The sequence below is a fragment of the Panthera onca genome, chromosome B4 (genome assembly GCF_046562875.1).
Source record: "Panthera onca isolate mPanOnc1 chromosome B4, mPanOnc1 haplotype 2, whole genome shotgun sequence".
Classification (NCBI taxonomy): domain Eukaryota; kingdom Metazoa; phylum Chordata; class Mammalia; order Carnivora; family Felidae; genus Panthera; species Panthera onca.
In genome coordinates this window covers 29,619,257-29,643,033 of record NC_138345.1, presented here as the reverse complement: position 1 = coordinate 29,643,033, position 23,777 = coordinate 29,619,257, and the positions used below count along the sequence as shown (strand labels likewise).

General features: G+C 35.7%; 1 protein-coding gene across 3 annotated transcripts in view; it reads left to right on the top strand.

Moving 5' to 3' along the window:
- The window catches only part of ITGB1 (integrin subunit beta 1), a 47,389-nt gene extending 28,189 nt beyond the window's left edge, over positions 1–19,200 (top strand). For 2 of the 3 annotated variants that reach the window (XM_060659008.3, XM_060659010.3), the window contains exons 7-17: positions 1,145–1,300; positions 2,079–2,174; positions 2,506–2,595; positions 4,246–4,386; positions 4,566–4,765; positions 6,455–6,693; positions 6,916–7,138; positions 7,751–7,983; positions 10,387–10,553; positions 11,513–11,593; positions 17,991–19,200. In XM_060659008.3, the coding sequence (XP_060514991.1) occupies positions 1,145–1,300; positions 2,079–2,174; positions 2,506–2,595; positions 4,246–4,386; positions 4,566–4,765; positions 6,455–6,693; positions 6,916–7,138; positions 7,751–7,983; positions 10,387–10,553; positions 11,513–11,587 (1,620 nt within the window). In that variant the 3' untranslated portion in view covers positions 11,588–11,593; positions 17,991–19,200. The remainder of the gene's footprint in view (positions 1–1,144; positions 1,301–2,078; positions 2,175–2,505; positions 2,596–4,245; positions 4,387–4,565; positions 4,766–6,454; positions 6,694–6,915; positions 7,139–7,750; positions 7,984–10,386; positions 10,554–11,512; positions 11,594–17,990) is intronic. The other variant, XM_060659009.3, reaches the window with a different exon arrangement.
- Positions 19,201–23,777: the final 4,577 nt, after the last annotated feature.

The following is a 23,777-nucleotide window of genomic DNA, read 5'->3' as shown; positions in this document are numbered from 1 at the left end:
CTTCCCTAGATGCAAGACACACTTGGATTGCCAGCATTAGTAAACTGAATTCATATCTTCAAGGAATTTACAGCTTTATGAGGATATATACAAGATGTATTGAGTAAATTTAGGCAAATGTAATTACAAATTTACCATAGAAGAGGATTTCATTGCTACTTTTTTTTAAATTTTATTTTTTAAGTAATCTCTACACTCCGCATGGGGCTCGAACTTACAACCCTGAGATCAAGAGTTGCACACTCCACAGGCTGAGCCAGCCAGGTGCCCCTTTATTGCTGCTTTAAATTCTTTGTTGAATAAAGAAGAGAATAAGATAAATGAACAAATAGTACTTATGAGGTAGACTGGATGGAATTAGGTAGGGCAGGTGTTTGGAGAAGATGATTTTTTCTGTAGTTAAAAAAAGGAAGGCCTAATACAGAGGGCTGATAAAGGAGGCATATACTATAGAAGGTGGGAGCAAGGATGGAAGGATGGATGAGAACAAGGCAGCAGCAGTAGGTAAAGGACGGAATGGGCTGAGACATTTCTGTTTCCCCAGCAAATATTCATTAGGTACCTACTGTGTGCCGGGCCCTGTGCTTGCTACTGGAGAAGCAGATGTGCTCCCTGCGCCCCCCCCCCCCCCATAGAGTTAGCCTACCTTCTAGTGGGGAAGGGAGACGTTGATTTTAAAAGATACAGTTTTTTATTTTTATTATTTTTTAAATATTTATTTATTTTGAGAGAGCATGCACAAGTTGGGGAGGGGCAAAGAGAGAGAATCCCAAGTAGGCTCCACACTGTCAGTACAGAGCCCCACGCAAGGCTTGATCCCACGAACTGTGAGATCATGACCTGAGCCAAAATCAAGAATCAGATGCTTAACTGACTGAGCCATCCAGATGCCCCAAAGATAGTTTTCAAAAACTAGCTGAGAGAAATGGGCAACCAGGCAAGACATAGTTTTCCAATGGGGTGGAGGAGCCTTAATGCGTGGGCTCTGTGCATTTATTGGCGAGAGTATTAGCACTGCAAAAAAAAGAAGCTAAAAAGATACAGAATTAGGTTAAAAGTACAATGGCAGCCTATATGAGGGTTAAAGATTTATTTGCAGTGATAGTGGATAGTATTTTTAAATTGAAATCATTTTCTTTTCAAGTCATTGATTGGCTGGAGGAATGTTACACGGCTGCTGGTGTTTTCCACGGATGCTGGGTTTCACTTTGCTGGAGATGGGAAACTTGGTGGCATTGTTTTACCCAATGATGGACAGTGTCACCTGGAAAATGATGTGTACACAATGAGCCATTATTATGTAAGTGTTGAATTCCTTATACATTGAATGAACTCATGTGGAATTTTAGTGTTTAATACTAAGAGTATTGTGGGTGATTAAGCTTGTAGGTTTTACTAGGTTTGGGGGTTTGTTATTTTGGTAAGTGTGGGCTCTAACCTAATGTGCAAGGAAGCTAGTGTTGCTGTTCTGAAGATGTGGCTTTGTGCTTGCTTCCTGCTGCTGAGCCAAGGGCCTCCACCTGTGAAAGGAGCTGCTTGAACACTATTTTTTTTTTCCATGCCTCAACCTGTCGCTGTGGCTTTTCTCACTTGCTCATATCATTTGGTAGCAAAGTTGATATTATTCCTAAGTAAATAATTTGTATAGTAATATACTCCTCATCTTATTTCTATAAGATTTTTGAAAGTAGGCACTCTATTTTTACTGAAAACAAAGATTGTCAAATTATTCAAGTTCTAGAAGAAATCTAAACCCTGGCAAAATTTGGTCTTTTTCTTAAGTGATTTATGATACAGCCTTTAATTATTGACAGTTCTTCAATTTAATTGTTCTAACATTTAATACACATAGGCCTTGCTTTTCAAAATCTTTTTATTGAAGTTTTTATACATACATAAAGATAGAAAATTAGAAACCCATGTGCACACATCTCCCATGTCTGCAGTTGTTTGTGTTATTTCAAGCAGTCCTGTGTAAGTAATCCAGTTATATATGCAGATCATTATTACTTTCAAAAAGTATTGGAAAACCGGAATACATTGGATGTAATTACTTACAAATTTTATTAATTTCTTAGGATTATCCTTCTATTGCTCACCTTGTCCAGAAACTAAGTGAAAATAACATTCAGACAATTTTTGCAGTTACTGAAGAATTTCAGCCCGTTTACAAGGTAACTATCTATCTATCTATCTATATGCATATATGGGTTAAAAAGAAGAACCAGTTTCTAGACCCTTTATGTTTAGTCATTAGAGGCAAAATCATATGTCTGAATTGAAATGTGGGAAAGTGTCACTAGCCAGACTGGCTGGATTTTACATAAGTGGTTTTTATTAAGTTTTAATCACATATAAAATGAGTTGTTTTTTCTGGTCTGACCCCTTATGTTATTTAGGAAATGAATAGGGAACTCATTAAAAATAAATATTGTATATTCAGTAGATGCTGATTGGTTGAATGAATAGTATTTGTATCTCATGTGTTTTATCTTTTAATTTCAGGAACTGAAAAATTTGATCCCTAAGTCAGCAGTAGGAACTTTATCTGCAAATTCCAGCAATGTAATTCAGTTGATTATTGATGCATACAATGTAAGTACATATTAAATAAACTGTTTTAGACAATACCCTGTTGAGAATACTTTGCTCAAAGAAAGTAAAACTCTCTCCATATGCAGTTTAGCAAGCCCAGAGGACAACACAAAACTAACATTCTGTATATCTGGAAGAAAACATCTTATATTCTCTTGCTAAAGCATAATTATTTACATAGCCTCAACAAAGCAAAAATATGATGAAGACATGTGGAGAAGATTCTAAATATTCAATGTCACTAAATAGGTTTCCTTGTCAGAAAACAAGTGGAACATAACTTACATTTAGATTTACAGGATTACTTCAGTCTTCTCTTCCCCTTTCTCAATCCTTTGTAGATTGGTTGTGATGAATTATTCTGGAAAAGTTTTTTGCCAGTTCTTCTCTTGCCATGTATTCAGAGACGCAGTTTTCTATTCTCAAGGGATACACAGACACTCATATATATATGTACCATAAAATATCTACATATATATATATATATATATATATATATATATGCTTTAACTGTTTTAAAAAGATTTATAAGATTTTTTTTCCCCACACATGAAGTTGAATTGTGTACAGCTAATTCTGATGCTTAAGCATTGATGAATAATCATTTTAAGTAGTCAGGAGACATTTCTAACATTATGGTAATCAATGTGTGTCCACCCTCAACCTTTTAACAGGTTGAATTTAAGATACTTTTTACCTCATGTTAGGGTTTCCTAAAATGTTTTGGAAAGACCCTACGCAAAGAGACGGGTTTTGTATTACAAAGATTTTCAGGATTCCGTTTGGTTCATGTCTTCCCCATAGTTCTCCACCCAACAGAATATTTTAATATTTTCCTTAGTCACAGGCATGTAGGCATGTGACAGCTTGCCGCTGAGTCTTCTCTTTGTCCTGAGCATTCTGATATTCTAAAAAAAAAAAAACAAAAACATTGGCTTGAATTCTTTGTACTTGGGGTTTTGAGTTTGCTGGTGTTTTTTTTGTTTTTTGTTTGTTTGTTTTTTTTGGCCTGGTCTATAATGGCTCTTAAGCATATGTGTTCCCAGACTGTGTATAGTCAGTTGTTTACCTTAGTCCCTAGTTGGCTGGAAGTGGTAGGGCCAGAGAAGAGCCATATTGCCAAATGGGGACAGAAAATGTTTGTTCTGAGGTCTTAGGACTTTTCATAATTTATATTAGGCCTTTTCTGCACTGTATGATCATCAATAATTAAAGCACAAATAATCTTATTATATATTTTTAGTTTATTTATTTTGAGAGAGAGAGAGAGAGAGAGTGCAAGCAGGGAAGCGGGAGAGAGAGAGAATCCCAAGCAGGCTCCACATTGTCAGTGCAAAGCCTGATGCAGGGCTTGAACTCATGAACCATGAGATCATGACCCAACCCGAAATCAGGGGTTGGATGCTTAACTGACTGAGCTACCTGGATGCCCCAGTACTCTTACTTTTTAATCATGTACATTATTTTGAAAAATTTTGATTAGATCCTGTTTCTTTGGGGTCTGTGTTTTCTAGTCACTCAGAATTTGGCTCCAAGCCTTTTATTTAAATGATACTATTTTCTTAATAGTTCATTTTGCCCATTGGTTTTACGCAATCATTGTACTTTATTTTGTTTGCCTTTCCTGTGTGTGATTAGTGTTTCTTTTAGTCCCTTTCCTCAGAAGTCATTTTGGAAAACAGCAAATTGCCAGAAGGAGTAACAATAAACTACAAATCTTACTGCAAGAATGGGGTGAATGGAACAGGGGAAAATGGAAGAAAATGTTCCAATATTTCCATTGGAGATGAGGTATGTTGTATAAGCATTTTCTGAAGGAAAGAAAAAATTGCTTGTTTATAATCTAGTTATAGATTTGAGAAACAGTTTATAATTTGAGAAACAGTGAAAGAAATTAGTAGCTTTTTGAAATACTTTTTAGCAGATTCAGATTGCTTTGTTGTTAATTTAATTGTTTTTTTTCCTTCAAGGTTCAATTTGAAATTAGCATAACTTCAAATAAATGTCCAAATAAGAATTCTGAAATCATTAAAATTAAGCCTCTGGGCTTTACTGAAGAAGTAGAAATTATTCTTCAGTTCATCTGTGAATGTGAGTGCCAAAATGAAGGCATCCCTAGCAGTCCAAAGTGTCATGAAGGAAATGGAACGTTCGAGTGTGGAGCTTGCAGGTGAGCTGAGGTTGTTGGAGAATGACAGAGAAAGATCTAGGTTTAGAAAGTTATAGACAGGCTGCTTTGACCTCGAAGAGAAAAATCTCTATATGGAGGAAATAAATTCTTTGTTCCAACCACTGTTGCTCATCACGTTACCAATTTGACAATCTTGTGTGTGATATTTCTAGAAAGTTCTTCGTTGCCCCCCCCCCTTTTTTTCCTTAAGAAGACTGCTCTTTGAAATAAAAGGTTTTATAGCCATCTAAGACATATATTTAACAAATTGTTAAGGTAGCCTTTGGGTTTTTCCCTCATATAATAGCATAGCAGCCTGTATTTTCTAGAGCTAAATAAGCTCAGATAAAATATGTTTACAGAAAAATGTTTTAGGAAAATATATCAAACTTAACAATGGTGGTTTTATCTAGGAAATGGAACTAGGAAGCAGTAAAGGGTGTTCACCTTGTGCATGTACCTCTGCATTGTTGGAATAATTTTTTAAAAAATATATTTGCAAAGAACACTATTTTATGAACATAGATCTATTACTAACAAAACTTTAATCAAATTATTTTAAATTTTTTTTTAGACTATGATATTTACCTCTTATCTAAAAATTAAAATTGAGTATACTCTGAATACAGCTGTCTCCTTAAAGGATAGGAGGAAGGAGAGAGTATTTTGATCTAAATATCAGCCCCAAATGACTTGGCTTTGAAGAGTTTTCAATTGTGAAAAATACTGTATTTCACCATCAGTTATTAGTTGTCTAAGTAATAATTAAAATGTTATATTTTAATTTTTTATGTTGCACATATCCTGATTGAGTCATGTAGATTTGTTTTATTTTTTTTTTTTTTTTTTTTTCAACGTTTTTATTTATTTTTGGGACAGAGAGAGACAGAGCATGAACGGGGGAGGGACAGAGAGAGAGGGAGACACAGAATCGGAAACAGGCTCCAGGCTCTGAGCCATCAGCCCAGAGCCTGACGCGGGGCTCGAACTCACGGACCATGAGATCGTGACCTGGCTGAAGTCGGACGCTTAACCGACTGCGCCACCCAGGCGCCCCTAGATTTGTTTTATTTTTAAATGATATGTTCAATATGTTTTTCTTCACCTTCCATGATCTTTTTGGGGTGTGTTTCTGGTACTTTTTAAAAAATATTTATTTAAGTAATCTCTACACCCACCATGGGACTTGAACTTGACCCCGAGATCCAGAATTGGCATGTTCTTTGGACTGAGCCAGCCTGGCACCCCTTATTGTACTTTTTTAGATTAACAATTGGACCATTGCTTTAAATTTAGAGTTACTTCACCTATACTACCAAATGTAATAGCATATCATTTGAATACAACTGTTACACTCTTTTAAAGTAAGTTGATCCTGTGTTTCCAAATGTTTTGTTTACCTTTTCAATGCTAGATTATATTTTCGTCTTGATCAAAATGGTTATTTTTCTGAAGACAGGTTTTTTCCCATGCCTTTGCATATATTCCATATGAACTTGACTGGTGCACCCATGTGTGTATGCGCATATAGGTACACTTTTGTACCCGTCTGTGACGTGTGGCATGAACACTCCCATGTAATAGAATTGTAGTTTGAAGATACTGTTCATAGTCTTATTTCCTCTCCCATTCTTTCTCACAGTATGACTTGTTATTTTATGTGATTGAAATTTTGGATTCTTTCTTTAGGTGCAACGAGGGACGTGTTGGTAGACATTGTGAATGTAGCACAGATGAAGTTAACAGTGAAGATATGGATGCTTACTGCAGGAAAGAAAACAGTTCAGAAATCTGTAGTAACAATGGAGAGTGTGTCTGTGGACAGTGTGTTTGTAGGAAGAGGGATAATACAAATGAAATTTATTCTGGCAAATTCTGCGAATGTGATAATTTCAACTGTGATAGATCCAATGGCTTAATTTGTGGAGGTGAGAAAGGGTCTAAGAATGGTCATAAAATGTGATCCTATCTAATGCAGTAAGAAACGTCTAAGAATTTGCTTGATGAATAAGTAGAAAAGGACAGCATTGAGGGGTCTGTCCATCCTTAGCTACATTTTCTTCCACATTACTGCTGATTTTTACTATTAAGTCAGTGCTGCAATTTTATATTTTGACCATTGTTATGACAAACGATATTTTTAATCACAGGAAATGGCGTTTGCAAGTGTCGTGTATGTGAATGCAATCCCAACTACACCGGCAGCGCCTGTGACTGTTCTTTGGATACTACTTCATGCATGGCCACAAATGGACAGATCTGCAATGGCAGGGGCATCTGTGAGTGTGGCGCCTGTAAGTGTACAGATCCGAAGTTTCAAGGGCCAACTTGTGAGATGTGTCAGACCTGCCTTGGTGTCTGTGCTGAGCATAAGTAAGTATTTCCTAGTTGCTTGAAGAAGTTGATACTGTCTGTTGGCCTAACTAGGTTTTCTCTCTACAACCAGAACAGTACTGATAATAAGTTACAATGTAAATATCTGACACTGTAGCCCACTCTAAATCTTTGAAATTCTTTCTCATTAGGGAGTGTTTGTCATATGATACTTAATGTGTGTCATATGAAAATAGTTGGTACCATTATTTTGGTCTGAATTTGCTGTATAATTGAATCCACATAGTAACCTTTGTTAAATTAGTGTTATAGCTGTTTAATTATTATCTTTTCACTAAACTAAGCAAAATTGAAGGTTTTTGCCTTCTGAAGAACTATTGTACCAACAACACGTTGTTTAAATTCTTTTGATTTTGTGTTTTATATTTATGTTTGATAGGGCTAGTTTTATTTTACTACTCTGTTTTCTTTTTCTTTTTGGATTTTAGTTTGAACTGTACTAAATCTATAATTTCACTTGGGAAACTGCATCTTTACGTTTAGTTTTCCCATCTAGAAGTGTCGTGCCTCTCCCATTTATTCACACGAAATAATCTTTAAGCAAATATTTAATTTTTAAATAAATTTTTAATATAATTTGTGTTTTAACAGAGAATGTGTTCAGTGCAGAGCCTTCAATAAAGGAGAAAAGAAAGACACATGCGCACAGGAATGTTCACATTTCAACATTACCAAGGTTGAAAATCGAGACAAATTACCACAGCCAGGCCAGGTCGATCCCCTGTCCCATTGTAAAGAGAAGGATGTTGATGATTGCTGGTTTTATTTCACGTATTCAGTGAATGGGAACAATGAGGCCATTGTTCATGTTGTAGAGACTCCAGGTAAAAATCTGATCATTTCAAAATTCTTTGCATTTTCTTTTATGTCTTGTTTTTACTACTACTTAGGCCTCTTGGCAGTTTCCCGGACACCCAGAAACAGCCTCCAGCATTCAAGTTAGGGCATTTTTAGTCTCAAAGCTTAAAATAGTATTTAATTGACTGTATAAGAAATAAGGAAAAGAGAAAACAAATTTTGAGTTTTATGAGTGGAGAGTTTGAAAATTAAATGTGTGAATAAACACAAAACACTTGGCATTCTGCCTGACAATTATTTATTTATTTATTTATTTATTTATTTATTTATTTATTTATTTATTTTGGGACAGAGAGAGACAGAGCATGAACGGGGGAGGGGCAGAGAGAGAGGGAGACACAGAATCGGAAACAGGCTCCAGGCTCCGAGCCATCAGCCCAGAGCCCGACGCGGGGCTCGAACTCACAGACCGGGAGATCGTGACCTGGCTGAAGTCGGACGCTTAACCGACTGCGCCACCCAGGCGCCCCCTGCCTGACAATTATTTAAACAGATACTCACTAAGAGTTATATCATTATTGATAATATTTAAGTTTGAGCTTGATTTAGGCTTGGACATTGGGAAAAATAACTTGTTAAAGGATATTATAAGGCATGAATTTGCTCAGCTTCTCAGAAGGTGAAACATTTTTTATTTTGTTTTTTCTAGGCGCCTTTTTATATATTCTTTGAATTTTCTACATTTGTGTACAGATTTTTGTGGGAATGTAAATTTTCATTTCTTTTGAATATATAGTAGGAATGCATTTAGGGGGCATCTGGTAAGCATGTATTTAACTTTAAAGAAATAGCCAAAATGTTTTTTTGAAGTCTCTATTGTTTCAGATAACATGTTTGGCAAATATTGTTTCCTGGTTTATGCTTCCTTGTCTTTTCACCTTTTTTAAAATTATTATTATTTTTAGTGTTTAGTTTTGAGACAGACAGAGCATGGGCATGGGAGGGGCAGAGAGAGAGGGAGACATAGAATCTGAAGCAGGCTCTAGGCTCTGAGCTGTCAGCATAGAGCCCTACGTGGGGCTTGAACTCATGAACGCGCAAGATCATGACCTGAGCTGAGTTGGATGCTTAACCAACATCTTTTCACTTTTTTAAGTGTTTTTTAAAGTATACATCTTTTAAGCGTATTTAGGTATTTTGCAAGAGAGAATGCAAATGGAGAAGGGGCAGAGAGGGAGAGAGAGCGAGCAAGAGAGAGAGAGAGCACGCAGCCCAATGCGGGGCTCAAATTCGTGAGAGCATGACCTGAGCTGAAATCAAGAGTTGGACGCTTAACTGACTGAGCCACCCAGGCGCTCCTTAACAGTGTTTTCTTAAAGAGTATCGAAGCTTTAATTTTGATGAACTAGAATTTACCAGGTTTTTCTTTTATGGATATTGCTTTTACTTTTATTACATCTAGAATTTCTTGCCTAACTCAGCTTCATAAAGCTTTTTCTCCTGTATTCCAGAGGTTTTGTAGTTTCTGGTTTTCCACTTAGGTTCATAGCCCATTTTGAGTTATTCTTAGAATATGGAATAAGGTTCAGTTTTTTGCATATGGATGTCCTGGAGTTCTAGCACCATTTGTGGAAAAGACTGACCTTTCTCTACCTTTGCTGAAAATCAGGTGATCTTATGTTATTTCTAATTCTAATACTTTCTAAAACTATTTCTCTTTATTCTGTTCCATTAGTCTGTGCATCTGTCCTTTATAGCCAATATACCACACTGTCTCAATTACAGTCACTTTACAGCTAGTCTTGAAATCTGATAATGTAAAATGTCCAACTTTGATCTTTTCCAAAGTGTTTTTGAAACACTTGCCTAGTTCTCTGCCTTCCTTATACATTTTGAATTAACTTGCTGATATCTACAAAAATCTTGCCAGCATTTTGATTGGTAATGCATTGAGTTTAAATAGATCAAATTTGAGGAAAATTGACATCTTAATAATATTGAGCCTTCCAACCCATGAACATGGAATACCTCTCCATTTATTCAGGTTTTCGTTGGTTTCTTTAATCAGTGTTTAGTAATTTTTAGCATGTGAATCTTGCACATATTTTGTTAGATTTATGCATAAGTATTTAATGATTTTTGATGCTATTGTAGAAGGTACTGTTTTCTAAATTTCAGTTTCCAATATGTAGAAACAAACTTCTGTATAATATATAGAAATACATATGATTTTTGTTTATTGGTTATATATCCTCATGTTAGTTCTAGTCTCTTTTTTATACTTTTGGATAGTATGCATTTACTTATCTTGGGTTTTTATTCCTATATGTTTTGCTAAGAGACTAACCAGGACTTTGTAGCTTGGGCCCTACTTTGCTTATATCAATCCCTTGTGTGCTCATTCTTTCCTTTCAACTTTGACTTTACAGAGTGCCCCACTGGTCCAGACATCATTCCAATTGTAGCTGGTGTGGTTGCTGGAATTGTTCTTATTGGCCTTGCATTGCTGCTTATTTGGAAGCTTTTAATGATAATTCATGACAGAAGGGAATTTGCCAAATTTGAAAAGGAAAAGATGAATGCCAAATGGGACACGGTAAGTTGAAAAACATGTAAAAAGCAAGATGGTTCACAGAGTAAATGTAACACTTCTAAGACTCATCTGTTAACTCTAAAGTTATTAAAATCCTCTTTAAATATTTTATTTCCCCAAAAGTTCACTATCCAGAGAACATGCATTTAGCAAAAAACAGAAGACATCTTAAATATGTCCCATTAAAATAAAACATTATGAGAAAGTATCCTTTGGATATCCTTTGGACCAAAGGAAAGGATCCTTTGGTCAGTGTTTTTATTTCCTTAATTTTGATCTTGAATCTGCTCTTCTGCCTTTTCTTCTAATGTAAAATACAATTCTAAATATTGTCCGTATAGCAAGATACTCAGTGGAAAACATCTCTCTCTCTCTTTTTTTGTTTTTTTTTTGTTTTATTCAACAAAGAACCTTAAGTCAAAAGGAGCCATACTCAAAAGACTACATATTGTATGATACCATTTATATGACATTCTGGAAAAGGCAAAACTATAGGGGCAGAAATTGTGGTTTTCAGAGGCTGGAGTGGGGGGAGGAGAGCATTGAGGGATCTTCTTGGGATGATCTTGATTGTGGGCATGTTTATACAACTCTCTACTTAAAAAGGGTATTTTTAATTCTCTGCAAATTATAACTCAATAAAATTTGCTTTGTAAACATTTTTAAAAGCTGAAAGTGAAATGTAATAGCATTTAATGTGCTTTGAAATACAAAGTCCAAGGGTAGACTAGCCAAATGTTGGCCTTCATGTATTATCTTTTGATGCAACAAGGCAGTCTTCGCTATTTTTAAATTGTAAATGAGTTTAGTCATTTGCATTTTACTACAGTTGGCTTGGGTTTTTTTTTAAAACATGATATTCAGAAGTGCAAAAATAGTAAAAATTCCCTTACAGTGTTTAAACACTATACATGTCAGTTTTTTCCTGAAGAAATCATTAGAAACTATTTCTTTTACTTTAGCAAGAAAATCCGATTTACAAGAGTCCTATTAATAATTTCAAGAATCCAAACTATGGACGTAAAGCTGGTCTCTAAGTTGCCGTTCGTATTTTCTTTCATTTTCTGTGTTTGCATGTGAACTTTTATCCCTTTTACCTGCACTGTGTGTCCTTTATCACAACTGCTGTTTTTTTTAAGTCTGGCTTTATTTATATGGCCATACCATGGCTTTTGTGTGTGTATGCGTGTGTTAATTTAGAGTGAGTGTTTAGAAGGGCTTTCAAACAGGCTTTATGGTAAAGAAGCAGCAACTGGTTTGTAGTAAAAAAGAGGATGTGCTTTGTGGTCAAACAGACCTAGGGTCAGATCCCAGCTCTTCAGCAGCACTGACTCACTTCCCTGTTTAGACCTTTTAGTTCATATTTTTAATTATTTTTTTAACATTTACTCATTTTTGAGAGACAGAGAGAGAGCTCAAGCAGGGGAGGGGCAGAGAGAGAGAGGGAGACACAGAATTTTGAAGCAGACTCCAGGCTCTGAGCTGTCAGCACAGAGCCTGACGTGGAGGTCAAACTCACAAACCACAAGATCATGACCTGAGCCGAAGTTGGAAACTTAACTGACTGAGCCAGCCAGGCGCCCCTAGTTTTTCATATCTTTAATAGGGTGTTATTAATAATATCTATGGTGTGGGTCTGGGTGTTTTGGCTGATGAACTACAGTATATGATATCAGCCTGTCAGTTTTAATTTTCACTACAGTCCTGTGTTTTAAATGGTATTATCTTTATATACAAATTACTATATGCAGATTTTAGGGTGAAATAGGGAAAAGTGAAATCTAAATTGCAAAATAGAAAAATAAATGTAACTTGGTGAAACATTTATATATTATACAACTCCAGTATCATTGTTACTGCTTCTAGAACTATTTTGAGATTCTTTAGTTCTTGATTTAAGTTGAAATTCCATTAAAAACAGAAGACTTAGGTGCCTGGGTAGCTCATTTGGTTAAGCGTCCGATTCTTGATTTCAGCTCGGGTCATGATCTCATGGTTGGTGTGTTTGAGCCCCACAGTGGGCTTCCCTGTTAACAGTGCAGAGTCCCTCCCCCGTGTGTGCTCTCTTTCACTCTCTCTCTCTCTCTCTCTCTCTCAAATAAATAAACTTAAAAAATAAAAAACCTAGAATATCTTTTACATTTATTTTTTTTTCTGGTTATTGAATGATTCTGATATTCAAATCTAACATTGAACTTTAAAAAAAAGATAACAGACTTTAAAGAGAAAGTCCTATTTACAGTTTTCAATAAAAACTTCGTTGAAAATTTCAGAGCTGTAATGAGGCTTGCCGATCACTCTTCACTAAGCTAGGATAAGCTATTTGGTGAATGTTTATTTTACCTGAATGACAAATTTATTGTCTTTTACTAGTGGATGGATTCTACCTTATATCTGAATTTTCATGAAATGCTTTTAGCATATTTTAATATAATCATGTAAGTCCCTAAAGCTGATTGAAAAGGTTAAGATAAGAACACATTTTCCTGGCTGGTGATCTAGAATTCCTCTTTCCTTTCCCCACAACTTTTATTTTTATTTCACATATTAGAAAACTGAGGCACAGAAGGAGTAGGTAATTTGACTAGGGAGTGGAAGAGCTCAGATGTAGACTCAGGCAGTTTGGACTCCAGAGTCTGTTTTCTTACCCACTGCAGTATGCTGGCAGCAATCACATGTCTTCAGGGGACTGTTAGTGGTTAAGAAGAGGTAGCTCATTCTCTATAGAGAATTAAGGCTTTTTGACATTTGTAGTAACTTAGAGTAGTATTACCGCATTGGACAAACATTGTAATAGAGTTACCACTTCATGACCTAGAAACCAACACTACTGTTTTTCTCATTTCGTGGGAGTATACTTAAAATATAGGAATGTTTAATATTTTTAAGAGGTAGGAAGGCCCAATAATAGAAATCATTACTTGTCAGATTTTCCTTTTATTTCTGAGCAGGTTAAGACTTTGGCAATGGCAAAATTAAATTTGATGGCAGAAGATTACAGTTACACTCATATATGGGCAGGCTGTTATGGTTTTGAATTAGTCTGAGACTTGATGCATCTTTCATTTTCTCACCTCACCTAATCCTTACCAGAGTAGTTTATTTATTTATTTATTTTTTTAATTTACATCCAAGTTAATTAGCATATAGTACAATAATAACTTCAGGAGTATATTCCAGTGATTCATCCCCTATAACACTGAGTGCTCATCCCATCAAGCATCTTCCTTACTGCCCCTTACCCATTTAGCATATCCTCCCACCCACAGCCCCTCCAGCAACCCTCAATTTGTTCTCTGTATTTAAGAGTCTCTTATGTTTTGTCCCCCTCCTTGTTTTTATATTATTTTTGCCTCCCTTCCCTTATGTTCATCTGTTTTGTATCTTAAATTCCACATATGAGTGAAGTCATATGATATTTGTCTTTCTCTGACTAATTTCACTTAGCATAATACCTTCTAGTTCCATCCACATAGTTGCACACAGCCAGATTTTATTCTTTTTGATTGCCGAGTAATACTCCACTGTATATATATACCACATCTTCTTTATCCATTCTTCTGTTGATGGACATTAATTACCACAGTATTTTTAGAAAGAAACTGACTTGCTAGGGCCTGCCTTCCTTCATGCCTTTGTGCCTTCCTGCCTTCCTACCTTCCTTCCTTCCCTCCTTCCCTCCTCCTCCTCCTCCTCCTCCTCCTCCTCCTTTTCTTTCTTTCTTTTTTATTTTTCTCTTTCTTTCTTTCTTTCTTTCTTTCTTTCTTTCTTTCTTTCTTTCTTTTTTCTTCATCAGAAACAAACATTGGCAGTTCCATACGGTTACTTCTCAAATGAGATGAATTTCTATGTATTCTATTGAAAGGTGAAATTTACACCTTTACTATACATTTAATTGTACTTTGAAGGAAATGATCAATAATTAATAGTGAAACTTAATGTTTATATCATTAAATTAATTTCTAGCTGAAATGTTACTACCTCAGCCAAAATAAAAGCCTTTTGGATAACTCGAGAAGCATGAGTTTGGTTAAAATTTTATTATTCATTAGTGAAATCCAGGCAAGTTAATAGCTACAGGTTAGTCTGAGATGTTTTCTCACAAAAATTAAAGTAGAAATAAATAATAGACATTAATGAATGAGCATCAAGAAATGAAAAAACAAATTATGGCTCATAAAACACTTTTCTGACATGATACCAGGGTTTGCCAGTCAGTAAGTTATGTCATTAACATATTTTGGGTAATGAGCAGGCACTGTAGTTATGTTACTGCATAAGACTATCATGTAGGTACATTTAAAAAATCAAATTATCAACTTTATAATTTTAAGGTAGATTAAAAAAATTATCTAATTTCCCTGCTATTATGCACACTTAAATGTGGATTTCTAATCTGACAGTTGTGTGTTGTATATCTAAAGTGTTATATTATAGAGATGATTCTGTAGCCACCATTGTCCGTGATTCCAGAGTAAGCACAAAGATGATGTTTTACTGAGTACAGAGGACTTCATTTCTGAATATAACCCTGTTCTCTTGATTTAAATATGCTTCGATTTTTTTCCTAGAGATAGGGGTGGGGTTGCACTCTGTACAATGGAAACTAATCTGATTTATTTTAGTTTACCTCCATTTAAAATAATGCCTGACACAGATAGTTTAACTTTACCTCTAACCTTGCATGTTAAAATTTTGCTTGGATGTAATAATGAATATAAATATTTGTGTATATGAAATGGCAAACTTCTCCCAAGGTAAGTTTCTGCCTTACATACTTTGGACTCGTCAATAATTTGGGTATTTTTTTCTTCTTTTGTTTTTTGTTTTGTTTTCTGGGGGTAAGGGTGTTGTGTGTATGTGTTTACTTCCCTTATAATTCTTAAGTATTAAATATATATCTAATGTATTGTTTTAAACTTAAATGGTAATTTGTTTTCTCAGTATATTTGAAAGAATGCAGGTTCTAGCCTCTTATGCTGACAAGGAAGATGGAAATAAAGAGTGTAACTTATTTGTACTGTATAACTTGTTAAGAATGTAGTTGCTAGGATGCAGTTTCCTGTCTCTTATGAAATGTCTCCTGTAATGTCTGTATATTTGCTTCAGTTGGACTAGAGATCAGAAATTGATATGTTTTTTTTTTTTCTCCTATATGTATGTCTCTGAGGGATCCTGAGTTCCTCCATGGTTCTGAAATGACTAGTTCTAAAATGACAGAGTTGTATACTATGGGATAGGGTTAGGGCAGGGCTAGGACATATTGTCATGTCTTAATTGGAATTCAGACTAACTGCTGAGCTGAAATCGTAATAGTTTACTTGGTGTGTTTCAGGACCACTCCACCCTTTTCATGCTCAGCTTTTTCTCAGTGATTTCCCATCTACAGGATAAAATTTAGTCTTTTTAGCATGGCATACAGGACCTTTTATGATTTGGCACTTTCTTCTGTCTTATGTCCCCCTCCCTTGCTCACACCTCAAAACATACACTCACACATGCACCCTTAAAAACTTCAAAACTGTGTGTGTGTGTGTGTGTGTGTGTGTGTGTGTGTATAAATGTTTATTTTTGAGAGAGAAAGAGAGCATGAGTGGAGGGTGGGTGGTGGTGGAGGCTGAGGGAGAGGGAGATACAGAATCCAAAGCAGGCTCCAGGCTCTAAGCTGTCAGCACAGAGTCCGACACAGGGCTTGAACCCACGATGAGTGAGATCATGACCTGAGCTGAAGTCAGACACTTAACTGACTGAGCCACCCAGGTGCCCCTATATATATTTCCACGTAAATATGCCATTCTTTTCCCTAGGGCTTCACTTTTCACATGACCCTTTGCATGCGTTTCTACTCATCTTTTAATATTTTATCTATAGTCAATTTCTCTATGAAAATACTCCTGATCTTCTCAAAGTCCATTCCTTTTTTTATACTGTTCCCATACTGTGTACATAATTCTATTTTGTGCTCTATCAGAGTGCCTTAACTTATTTGCATGTCTGTCATCCACCAAACTGTACCCTCCTAGAGGGCAGAAATTGTGGCAATACAAGCCATATCCAAATATAACCTGCAGTGAAGTAAGTGTAAATAAAATTTAAAAGTAAAAATTACTATTTAGATGCTTCCTATAAATATTTTTTAAAATCACCACAAATTTCTCTATAGTACAATATAAAACCAAACAGCATTTCAAAATCTTAATTTTTGTCTAAAAATGTAGTATTTTAAGTTTTAATTTAACATTTATTGATTTGTGCTCACTGTAAATTTCCTCTGATATAGATTATTTGGCTGTATTTCTTACTTGGCTTTCAAGCCTACTTTCAGTTCATAAGGATAGGAGAAATAAAATGTTATAGTAGATATTTAAATGTATCACTTAGCATAAGATTTTTTTTTTTTTTAAGAAATTGGTAGTGTGCAATTGTATGTTATTTGTCTGCTTAAAACATCAATCTCAGGCTATTTTTGGATCTTGAAAGAATTCTTGGGTTTGTGGCTTGGAGTCATTTGCTGGGCTTGATTTCAGTACTCTTTACTAAAATTTAGTATTGCAATAAAAATGAAACACTTCATCAATATGATACTAAAAAATAATGGAGAATGGTAATTATTTTTGTTAACATTCTTTTTTTTTTTTTAATTTTTTTTTAACGTTTATTTTTGAGACAGAGAGAGAGAGAGAGAGAGACAGAGCATGAACGGGGGAGGGGCAGAGAGAGAGGGAGACACAGAATCGGAAGCAGGCTCCAGGCTCTGGGCCATCAGCCCAGAGCCCGATGCGGGGCTCGAACTCACGGACCGCGAGATGGTGACCTGAGCTGAAGTCAGACGCTTAATCGACTGAGCCACCCAGGCACCCCTATTTTTGTTAACATTCTAAGTAGATTTGGCAACACAGTGCCTTGTGGAGGCACAGTACCCTCAGTGACAGTACGACAACCTTATCCCACAACTCTCCATGTCAATAACTTCTGTGGTGGAAGAACCTCTGGAGAACACTTCCCTCACAGGGTTGACAGCCAGGGATGCCTAGTAATTATCAAGAACCTTCTTCACCACAATAAAGGGTTAAGAATCAGACAGTTAATGACAAAAGAGTTACTACTTCTTTAAGGGCATTCAAAACTAGTTTAAAGGAGAGAAGCCATAACAGCACATTCTCTGCTCTGGAGGACATTCTGAAATCAGTCCCTGTGTAGGAAGGACTCAGGAATGAAATAATGCCAAATTTACAGGGTCACCTTTCAATTTGTAGAGAGCAAAGATTTCATGTTTCATTTTTGTGTAAACTTTTTATTAATGTCCTTTTAAAAAGTGGAGTATGATATGAACGACTTCTGAAAATGACCATAACTTTCAACATTGTCTTATAAAATAATATTGCATGATTTTAGTAGAGTGATAATTTTTCTTTTTTTTTTTTTTTTTTTTTTTTTTAGGGTGAAAATCCTATTTATAAGAGTGCCGTGACAACTGTTGTCAATCCAAAATATGAGGGAAAATGAGCACTACCCATGCAAATTTCACAGCACTGAATGCAAAGTCGTAGTTTTCATAGTCACAGTAAGGTAGAGATAGGGCAGTATCACCATGGTTTTTCTCATGTGCAGGTTTTGAAAATGTACAATATGTATAATTTAAATTTTTTTTTATTATTTTGAAAATAATGTAATAATGCCAGGGACTGACAAAAAATTTGAGACAGGATGGCTATCCTTGTCAGCTAAGGTCACATTGTGCCTTTTCGACCTTTTCCTCCTGGACTATTGAAATCAGGCTCTTACTGGATGAAATGATATTTCTAGAGCGATTGAAAGAGAGTAAAGTAATGAGTATGATGAGAGTTTCTGTTAATCAAGTATTAAAATTGATTTCTAGCTTTACAGACATGTCAGGTTTTAGTTATACAGAATCCAAAGTAAATATCCTACTTAACTAGAATTGTTTTAAATTTGTTATTTTGCTATTTGCCTATTAGACAAGACTGGATGACATGTGAGTATGTTGGGAATTACTGATGTAAAATACTTTTGGAATATTTGATCTACAGAGGCCATTGGAAAAAGTCACAATTAGGAAGGGAAAACATAGCTTTAAAACCTGTGTGCCATTTTAAGAGTTACTTAATCTTGGTAACTCTTACGCCTTCTCTTTAGAAAATCAAGCCTTGGATAAAAGTATCGGGAAATTTTCTGCAGAAAAGTCCTTAATTTAGCATTATTTACATAAAGGCCTTAATTTACATAATTGCCGAATTGAGGACCTTTGGGTGAATTTATTCGTTTTATTTTGTTTAAAGCCTGGTGCTTTTTTATCACCTCTTCTAATCATTTAATGTATTTGTTTGCAATTTGGGGTAAGACTTTTTTTTTTTTTTAACCAATACTTTTTCTTTGATGTTCCAGCTGTAAATTTGCCTTTTTAATGAACATGTGAAGTTGTCCTGTGACTTTCGCAACAGCTATCACTTACGCACGTCTTACTTTCAGCGCTGTAACAGACCACTGTATAGTTCCTTCTCACCATTTGCCCGTGTTGTTTCATGCGATTCACGTTCTTGTGTTAAGTGCCTTTTAATTTTAACAGTTCACTTTTTACATGCTGTTTACTGAAGTTATTTATTAAATAAAAATGCCTAAAATATTTAAATTGGATGTTTTTGCTCTGTATTGATGTATTTTGTCAATTTCTGTGCGTGAAATTTTTATAGCTTAGGCTGACAATATTTCTGGTTAATGGATATTTCACTTAAGAAACTAAAATCTATATCTTAAAAAAAAAGATGTGCCATGGACATAAGGAAAGTGGTATGGTTAAATAGATTTGTCAGACTATCTTTGGGCTCTTTAGATAATATTGTATAGATCCTCATCCCTCCCTCCTCCATGCCACTCTGTCCCTACAGCAGCAGATAGCTTTCACCCCTACATCAAGCAGAATAACTCTGAATGTTTTAGAACTGGTGACTAGAAGCTTAAAATTACGTCATTTTATTTAAGATTTGACAGGATTGTTATCTTATTTTCTTTTTTTTTTTTGTAAATTTTTTTAATGTTTATTTTTGAGAGAGAGCGAGCACGAGTAGGGGACGGCAGAGAAAGAAAGGGAGACACAGAATGTGAAGCATGCTCCAGGCTTTGCGTTGTCAGCACAGAGCCTGACGTGGGTCTCGAACTCATGAACCGCGAGATCATGACCTGAGCTGAAGTCAAGACGTTTAACTGACTGAGCCACCCAGGTGCCCCGGAAATCTTATTTTCATTTGGCTTTGGTTTATTTGTCAGAGAAGTGTATATACCCATTAAAAAAATACTTGTGTAAAGCATATTAAAAGACATATATTCCTTCTTATAGATACAACAAATGTCAGAAAGATTTGGGGGAGAGAATTGTGTTGAAACTTTTAAACTTTTTTACTTTTAAACTTTTAACTTTTAAACTTTTAAACATTTTTAAAAATAGTTATCCTTTTGTGCTTATATCAGTTTAGAATCACACATTTTTACTAGATTGTAAGCTTCATGAGAGAAACTGTCTTGTTTGTTTTCTCTTTCCCACCACACATGCTCCGCAGGTCATTTCCTTATGCTGTAGGCATAATCGATTGAATTACATATTTCTACTCCAGGAGTTTGCTTTTATAATGAGGAACAAACTCATTCTTCTATATATACGTATTTTTTCCGGACAGTTCCTTGAGACTGAAATATGGTGAATTTTTAGATTTCCATTACAATTTATAAAAAGATTTTCTATTGAAATCCTTTTATTTGGAAGCTGGAGTTGTTTATTTCTCATACTGACTGTAAGAGTGTTGAATAATTCAGGCTTAAAATTGGCAATTTCAAAGTACAATCTAAGAGATGGGAAATTAGCTTTGATTGAAGCCACATAGAACTTTGTCATGAAAATGTTTATTTTCCAGTGAAACCTCCAATGAAACACTTGCCAAAAAGTAAGAGCCCTGAAAGTAAAGTAACAGTTATAAAGTTTCTTTTATTTTAAACACTATTATGAAAATTTGCAAAATGTTACGTATCATTCACAAATTATTTGTGGATGTCAAATGTCAATAGTCACATTTGTTGCAGTGATTCTGACATTCTACAAAGTTTTCTCATCTTTTGCAACATATAACCTTATGAATTTATTTGATAAGATACCCAGATAAGACCTTAAGCCACAAGAACAGTTCATTGTACTAAAAAAAGTTACCATGGTCAACTATTTTAACCAGGAATTGGCCTCTTTTCCTTGTTGCTTGCTGGAGTTTGAGAGAGAACCTTGAATAGAGGCCATTTGTCTTTATTGCCAGGTTTATTGCCTGTCCCCTTGAAGACTTGGATATTTCTGACCTGATCTGCTCAAAGGAGTTCAGAAATAGTATCTCCAGGATACTACTGACCATATAAAGAGACTTCAGTGGCTCTTTAGAATCTCTATCATGTTCTAGGATTCTTCTAAGAATTTAGGGATAGGTAAAAGTGGCTTCTGACTGATAGGTACGAGCAGATTTTGAGGCTGAATTGGATTCAGATGAAATAGCCCATTACGTCGTTACCACTGTGATGGTGACATGTTTTCTCAACTAGAACCTTTGGAGTACAAAAATGCTAGGATGAAGTATGAGGCAAGTATTACTGTCTTAAGTCCACTGATAATGACAATCCTTATATTCATTTCCTTCTATAATTTCTCTAAGTGTTCACTAGATTTTAACTGTATTAAAGATCTTATATGAATTTTTCAAGGGGATAGAGTTCATAAAAGGCTACTAGTGATATTTCATACAATTTTATTGGACTTTCTACTTTGGGTTTATTATTAGGACTAATTCTAAAATAGACTAATATTAAACAAGAGTTAATTATGGATCACTTTGTGAGTGGAAACACTATCAGAATATTTAAATCCCATTATTTAATCCATTACTTTATTGTAATAGTTTACAGAAGACAGAGTTACCTTCAATTTCATGTGTAGTATTTGATATGTTGTTGACTTTACTCATTGATAGCAATGTTACATTAATACTGCGTACTGACCAAGATTATTCCTGGGGGATAATAATCAGCATTCGGGTCTCCTCCAACAGCTAAGTGGCCTCTGGGCAACAATTTAAAACATGAATTTGATCTCAACACCTGCATTCCAGTTCCAGTTTCAGATCCTCAAGGTTAATATGTGTCCTTTGTACTTGATGTTTCTGTCTTATCCCTAGATTTGATAGGTCTGTGAATACAGCAATCTGTGTGTTTTGATTCATCATTGTATCCCTAGAGCAATGTCTGGCACAGTAATAGGTGACTAATAAGTATTTGTTGAATAGATGGATTTGTTTCCATAAGTTACCACAACTGTATCTACCTACCTAGTATCATCTGCAGTGAGCTTCTCGACCTTCCTGCCAGTTCTTGTAGGTGGACTCTATCCCCCTGGGCCAGTCCTTCCACTTTATTTTAGATGCTGTTATCTCTTGCCTACTAAGACAAGCATCACTGCATCACTGTTTTCCCCTTTCTTCTAGATTATTTCCATCAGTAACAAACCTGCTATCGCTACCTTTTCTGTTTTTCTATTCCCTTTATAACACAAAAGAGTTATTTAATGCATACACCTATGGCCAATTGATTTTTAACAAAGATGTTAAGGAGGAAAGAAAAGTCTCTTCAACAGATGGTGCTGGGTAACTGGATTTCTGCATGGAAAAGAATGACATTGGACCCCACACCTCACACCATGTACAAAAATTATCTCACAATAGATCAGTGACCTAAGGGCTAAAACCATAAAACTTTTAGAAGAGTTTTTACGTGAATTACATGGTAATTCCTTATGACCTTGGTTTTGGCCATGCATTCTTAGACAAGACTTGGAAGCATGAGCAACAACAACAACAAAAAAATGTAGGAGTTGGACTTCATCAGAATGGAAAACTTTTGTGCATTAAAGGACATTATCAAGAGAGTAACAAGAAAGCCTACAGGATGGGAGAAAATATTTGAAAATTGCATATCTAATAAGGGGTGAACATAAATAACTACAACTCAATAAAACGACAACAAAATTAAAAATGGACAAAGGATTTGAATAAATATTTCTCCAAAGAAGAAACACAAATGATCAATAAGCACACGAAAAGATCCACAACATCATTAGCCATCAGAGAAATGCACATTAAACCCACAATTAAATACCACTTCACATGTACTAGGATGGCAGTAATTTTAAGTGGGAAATAATGTGTTGATGAGAATTTAGAAAACTTGTACCTTGCTGGTGGGAATGTAAAATGGTGCAACAGCTATGGAAAATATATTGGTTGTTTCTCAAAAAGCTCAACAGAAAATTACCATATGACCTAGCATTTCCAGGTTAATACCCAAGAGAACTGACAGCAGTCACTGAAACAGTGGCACTTGTGTGCCAGTATTCATTGCAACATTATTCACAATAGCCAAAAAGCAGAAACAACCCAAGTTGTTTTGCTACACCCTAAAGGACCAGATAAGACGTTAGGTCACCCCCCGACACCCATGAAGGTCCCTCCTTCGGAAAGCCCTGGGTAACCTAGATAACTGCTTGAGTGACCCCACCTCACACTTCCTGATCCTTAGCTCTTGCTCCTGTGCTTTAAATTGGCCAATAAAGAGTGAATGCAGGAAACTTAAGGCACACCACCCCCAGACCATAATGAAGGCAGAGACCCAAGTTGATACGCAGCCTCTCTCTACCACCATTCCCAACCTGGGCAGGCCATGTGCCCACTGAGAACTATGAGTAATAAATCTTGTTTCTTAAAGTTACCTGATAGTTTCTTAAGTGTGTTCTGCAATCATAATAAGAACCACGATGACCCGTGCAGCCACAACTTTGGCCCTAGTGGGGGAGATGTCTGGTGGGGCCTCACTAGGAGTTATATGGGGCAGGCATGTGTGCCTCAGGCATTCCTAGCCAACAGCATCACTATCAATAGGTGGGGGTTGACACAACAAAGAACCAGAGCAGTGTTTAATCAGGGCTAGCCCACATTTATTTAAGCAAAATCCTTCTGGGTACTCTACACATGGTTTTCGGATTCTGAGGTCCTCTAATCTGGTAGGAATAATTATTCCTGGCTATTTGCAAGCCTCTAACCATTTTGGGTTGATACATCCTCAGTTTCCTCACACAAATACAGTAATCGGTAGTCTACTGAATACTTACAGGGACACTTAGCAGATCTC